We start from the raw sequence: 6,721 nt of genomic DNA on the forward strand, positions 1-6,721 counted from the left end.
AAGAGCAAAGAAATTTGCCTTGGTTTCTGCTGGTGTTAGTTTAAAGACAAGTTAATGTCTCTACTTTTTCTATAAGTCATTTTTACTGTCTCCTTGAAATACAGACAGAAGGGATGGGGACTAGGTCACCAAGATGTCATAACTGGTCCCTGGGATTGTGAAATTAGAATCAAATTCCCACATAATCAGTAATATTATGACAGGATTTTCCCAGGGTAATCAGCTGCATGATGTTAGCCCTATGATTTGAGAAAATATAGAGTCTAACTTATTGCCTGGAGTCAGAGTTTAAGAGGCCAGAGAGCATTAAAATGAGAATTATTTTATGCATATTGTGTCTGTAATAGAATTGGCTCTCACAAGATCTGATCAGCATTTCAAGAAGTACTCAGAGAAATGGTCTATCCTCTGACCACATGCAGATCAGCAGGAGCTTTTGGGAGAGAGCACAACTGCAGAAGTTCATCCCAATTACTCAATAAAAGGCCCATGTCTCTAACATTATTCATTCTTATCAGGGATATAGATTTCCTGACAGAAAATGGGCTTACATGTGTGTATCAATGACCAACATCTAGACTTTATCAGCAGCATCTTCTTTAAATATTTTCTGGTTCACTATGTATTCCCTTGATTCTACTTTTACAATCCCAGAAATTGCAACAATATCTAAAAACTTCTTACATTTGGTACAGTTTATATCACTGAGGTTAGAGATGATTGATCTTTACAGTACACATCCTTACTATATATCTTAATTGTGAAGTTGAATTGTGAAAGGACCTCATTTGCAGAATGTATTCTAAGGAAGGGAAGAGTCTGTCATTCCTGAATTTTCATATGTAATAAAATAATCTGTCTCCTTATTTACAGTTTTTCCGCCATTAATTCTGTCATGGATACCCAAAGTTATAAGGTTCTGAAGCCTATGAGCTACATTGATAGCTTTTCTTATATTAAAAATAGCCATGCAAGAAGTTCTAGTACTATCTCCAGTTATTGGGAATTTATGTAGACATCCCCTGTGCTATTTGGACTATTAGTCTCTCAACTGTCTCTAGATGGTGTGTAGTCATTCATTAATTCATTTCAAGTCATTTGGTTAACAATTTTCATAAGTAGTTTTGGATGACCAAATCTGTATTTTGATTACAGAATTAAAATTGGTTTTATTCAGAAATACCCATTGTACTTAAAACTTTTATTGCAGAATCCCAAAGCAACAATGGCTTTTCAAAGCAAATAAGTACAATATTCACTTGTGACCTTACATGGAATCTGAAAATATTTCATCCAAAGGAACTGATGCCCTGGGCTCCCCATTCAGGTGCTATGTAAGAGGAGCAAGGTCATAAAAGCCTGGACTTTGAGTCTGTGGTAATGACCCTGTGATGTTGGAGTAACTCCTAGACTGCAGTGAAGCTACCCATCATTAGCCTCCCACTGAGAGAGAATTTAATATAATGACAACTTGGTCACCAATGGAAGAAGAATCCCTTGGTCCTGACAAGGTTGGACCCCCAGTGTAGGGGAATGTCAGGGGTGTGGTGGGAAGGGAGTGGATGGGTAGGGGAACACCCTTACAGAAGAAAAGGATTGGGATGGGATAAGGGGTTTATGTCTGGGAAACAGGGAAAGGGAATAACATTTAAAATGTAAATAAAAATATATCCAATAAAAGAAAAAAATTACAACTGGCTCTGTGCTTGGGACTTCTGAAGTAGAATTTGTTTGATAGATTCCTATCAAGATTAGATCCAGGACTGCTTGCTGCCTATACTATTACAATGTACCAAATATTGGGAGTTTTGTGTAGTTTTAGAACAAATGAACCTCTTCTGTTTAGAATTTCTACATAAGAACTTCATCACTGAAACATAGTTTATCAAGAACTGGAAAATATGTTCATACCTATTTAACCCTTTCTATTCTTTGTCTAAGACAAAAGCCAGTTTCATTGAAATGATATCTTCTCAGGGAACAGTCTCTTGCTTGCTTTCTATCATATTCAGTTCTGCAAATCTAAATACTTCTTATTCTGAAGGATACCTTACATGCAGAATAAACCTTCACTGGTAGGAGTATAGTATCCTGCCCAGTATCCTGCACCATCTCCTTCCTTTTCCATGCCCTTACTTAAGTTCCAGAACATTAGCAGGTAAATGAGCTGTAAGGGACACCTCGTTTGGGGCAGTTGACCTAGGAAGTCTATGTCATTCATGCCACAGTAGATTTGAGCTTTAATCTCAGACTTATAGAGGATGGATCTCTATGGAACAATATGAAAATCCTGAGTGGATTGCAGCTGTAAATAGCGAATGTTTTTCTGCATGAGGAAAAGAGCATGAAATGATTTCTGTGTTTAAAGAAATAACAATGAAGGGAAAAAAAAAATCTTTGCTATCTAAACAGGAAAAGGAATAGGCATTTAAAAGTTACTTATTACATTTTTTCTAACAGATTTTTAATTATTTAGCACTCACTATGCACCTTACAGATCTTAAGTTTCTACAACTATTCAGTAACTGCTTCTTTGTTCAAATTTTATAAAATTATCTAGACTTTTTGCCATCTTTTAAATAATTAAATAAAAGACACAGCAAAGTGCAAATGTGCTACTGTGTCCGTTTTCATGAGTATTCATATTACAGGTGAAACTTCAGAATGTACCTGACTCCCCTGATGCCCCCCTCCCACTGTCAGTCATCCACATTTACCTTACTCTGACCTGATTCTTAATTACTTGAATTTTCTCTAACTTAAGCTTCATGTAAATTGGAGTATTTATTTCTACAATGTTTCTTCACCATTTTCTGTGATATTGATGAACTTTCTTTTTTAATTTTCTGTATTTCATTACTTCTTTGTTTCTTCTTCTTTTTCCTCCTCCTCCTTCTGTCCTACTTGTCTTTTGAGATGGACCTCCACTATATAGCCATAGCTGGACTGAAACTTTTTACTGAGACAAGTATAGTGTATAGGTTTTTATCTGTCCCACTGTAAGCTCTGGGTGGGCCATTCTATAAGCCCCAACCCAGGTTTCCTTAGGTCAATGAATGAAAGAACCAGAGAGAGAGAGGGAGAGAGAGAGAGAGAGAGAGAGAGAGAGAGAGAGAGAGAGAGAGAGAGAGAGAGAGAGAGCGGGCTCATTCTAAACCTGCCTTATGGCTCACTGGCTAGGCTCTTGTAAGCCTCCCTCAGCTAGCTTGCCCTTTCCTCTGCTCCTTCTAAGCACTCTAAATTTGCCCTTAACTTAGTGATGTTTCTAATCTTCAGCCTGGGGAAACGGGCCAATGGTCACTTGCCCCAAAATCTCATATGACATGTGATTCTCTCTCCTCTGAAGTATGGCGAATTACTTTCTTCTTTCTGTGTCTTTCACCTCACTGTGGAAACCTGAAATTCCCACATCTTCTTGCCAATTATTGGCGACTGGCATCTTTATTGATTGATCAAACACCAATTAACATCCAGGGACTTTAAGGTTTCCCATGGATTTCCAATCAAAGCATTAGTACTACCTCCTTCAGACAAAGATGGCCTTGAACTGAATGAGATTCACTTGTTTTTGAACTTCTTTTGAGACTAAGGACATGCACCACCATGTCTGGCCAAGAATTTATTTAATTTCTTCTTCTCCTTATTTGTGATCATGCTATTTTGTTTGAAGATTGTTCACCACAGAAATGGATCATTTTCTGATTTCAGTTTTGTTTCAACTTTAAATATGACATTTTACTGGGTTCTAGTTAGTTAATTCTTCAATATTATATATAGAGGTCAGATTTTTGGTTTGATTCCAAGAATTTTTCCGATATTTGTGATCTTTTGTATATATTAACAGTAGTGTGTTTTGTTAATAGTCTCACTGCTTTTATTGTGGATGAATTGCTTGATTTTCTGTGGCACAGTTTACATATTTATATCATCTCTCTCCATGTATATAAATTTCAATATCAAAATCTGGCTAACTGTAAACTGAAAGATCTTTCTTACTCTGAGCATAACTTGTCCTGTGTAATTAAAAATATGTGATTTTTTTTCCCTCAAAACGTTGCAGTTCCTAACAAGCTGCTCCTCTTTGCAAGACTCTAGCTTCATAGAACTAAGATGGTGGCTCAAAGTACCTTGCAGCTGGAGCCATGAAGAGTCAAATGCTTTGAACAGACCTGAGTCCAAACTTCGTGATAAGAATTAATGATTAGACACTTTTATCATAACAAATGAAAGGCACCTTAATTTGCTTTCCTAGTATCTATCTGTACAACATAAGTAGATCACATGGTGATTTTTTTTACCAGGTCATTTTTTTCTGTTAGCAATCCTTCTATTTTTCTGATTTGTCACCTCACCATGTTGACATTGTTCTGTAGATACTATACAGAAGAAAACTTAGCTCTGTGTGTGTGTGTGTTTGTGTTTGTGTGTTTGTGTGTCTGTGTGTGTTTATGAATGTTATATGTATAAGATTATGAACTGTCTGTGAGCCATAATTGAAACAAGGTAGTTTAGGATATATTGTATTTACCAGTACTGTCAGTGTTTGTGCAGTGGTCTCCATTTGCAGAATCTGAAAAGGCATGCAGACATTATGTCCCTGGTATACTACCAATACTGCTGCTGTATTTTCATCCTCGCAGATCTTTCTTTCCTGTCATCACAAAGCAAATGGTAGTGTATAATGGAAAAGATCATGGTCTTGAGGCCACTTGCAAAAATTTAACTGTAGATTGTCTAAGTGAACCGTAGATTTGCTTTCCAGTCCTAGGATCTGAGTTCAGGGAAATACTGGTTATAGAAAGGATGATGATTGAAGCTACTAAAGAAGGCACAAAGTACTAACTCAGAGGTTTCATCCATTGGAAAAATTGTGAACTGTGTCACCAAAAGGATAGTGCATGAAACATAATTTTATATCCTAAGATAAAAATGAAGGTGACATTAATAATTAATTTGAGCATTAAGAGAATGATGTATGACTTTGGGACAACTTTTCTGATGAATCATTTTGCATATGAGTACTTGATTATGTGATATTTGTCTTTCTTGTTGCTCTATCAAAATATCAAAGTTTATATATTTTTATAATGAAAAATTTTAAACCAAAGTTTTATATTCTGAAAGTCAAAATTTCTAGCTGTCATTGTTTTCAACTTGTTTGGAACTTATATTACTATATTACTTTTTTTAGCTCACATCATGAGTCGCAGTCACTATGTCCTTATAATTGTGTGCTCTAGTACTCATTTCATTTCTATTCTGGGAAAATTTCATTTTATCAAATTCAAAATGACCTCACAAATTTATATTTAACTATTCACTGCTTAACTACTTATTACTAATAGATTTAGAGAGAAGTGGGGTTGATTCATTCAGCTGTGAATGAGCTGGTAGCCCCAACATGATTCCATGCACAGCTTCAATCTAACACATAGCACCAGTTAAACAGAGTTGATCACAAACCCTAACCAACCATCCTGATTCTTAGAAAGGAAGTTGAATAGAAGAACATTTCAGGGACTGTTTGGATGGCAATGGAGATGGAAGATTTGAGAAATGAATAATTAGAGTTTAATGTATAGATGTAGTACATGAACTTGTCAAAGAATTAGTAAAAGTTTGGAAATTAAAAGCATACCTAAAAGTTAGCATTTGAATGGCCTGGACATTCTCATTACCACTTTCTTCTTCAGATATAGTTTCTTCAGTGTTATTCATGTTTAGAAAATTAGTACCCAGTATGCAAAGCTATAAAGAAGTGTAAATTAAGACATAATGTACAGTAAAATAATGTTATTTGTGCAAGGGTGGGGACAGGTGGCCCAGAGAATGTATGGCTACTGAATGTTCCTTTTATTTGTATCAAAATATTACATATAAAAGAGGAGAGAAATCAAAACTACATGAAGCAAGTTTTGATGCCAGAAAGAAATAAGTTGTCTTCAGATAGAGCTTTCCTACTGAGGGAAAGTTTCAAGACTGGGAGACATGGCAGAAGTAGCCCTTTAGCTATGCATAACTCTACCCATCCCCTGCTCATTTGCATGTGCCCAAAATACAGTATGTCACTCTGAGATCAATTTAATAGGTGGATCATACTCAGTACAGAGATCAGTCCAATCAAGACACAGTTTAGTCATGAGGGTCCAGGTTCAGTTTCTGGGGCTCCTTCTGCTCTGGACATCAGGTAAAAAATTGGGAATTTACTAACGAGGATGTTCACACCTGATCTTTCAGGGTAAGTTGGTTACAACAATATTAACTGTCAGGATTTATTTTCAATTGTACAATTCCAGGTGCCCAGTGTGATGTCCAGATGACCCAGTCTCCGTCTTATCTTGCTGCGTCTCCTGGAGAAAGTGTTTCCATCAGTTGCAAGGCAAGTAAGAGCATTAGCACATACTTAGCCTGGTATCAGGAGAAACCTGGGAAAGCAAATAAGCTTCTTATCTACTCTGGGTCAACTTTGCAATCTGGAACTCCATCGAGGTTCAGTGGCAGTGGATCTGGTACAGATTTCACTCTCACCATCAGAAGCCTGGAGCCTGAAGATTTTGCAGTCTATTACTGTCAACAGCATAATGAATACCCACACCACAGTGAAACAAGTCATAACAAAAACCCCCATGGGAAGCAGAAACCAAATGTTGGGCTGGCCAGTTTCTCAGTTCATGTCTCTGTCTTCTGTAAATTTCTCTGTTTTCAAGGTGTGTTGCTTTGA

The 6,721-nt window shown here is 36.6% G+C and overlaps 1 gene segment (V, D, J or C); it reads left to right on the forward strand.

Annotated features, from left to right (window-relative positions):
- Positions 1-6,132: 6,132 nt before the first annotated feature.
- On the forward strand, positions 6,133-6,721 carry LOC116904277. The segment is given in 2 exon segments: positions 6,133-6,187; positions 6,297-6,721. Coding segments are annotated over 2 exon segments (474 nt in total).

The sequence above is a fragment of the Rattus rattus genome, chromosome 6 (assembly GCF_011064425.1).
Source record: "Rattus rattus isolate New Zealand chromosome 6, Rrattus_CSIRO_v1, whole genome shotgun sequence".
Classification (NCBI taxonomy): Eukaryota; Metazoa; Chordata; class Mammalia; order Rodentia; family Muridae; genus Rattus; species Rattus rattus.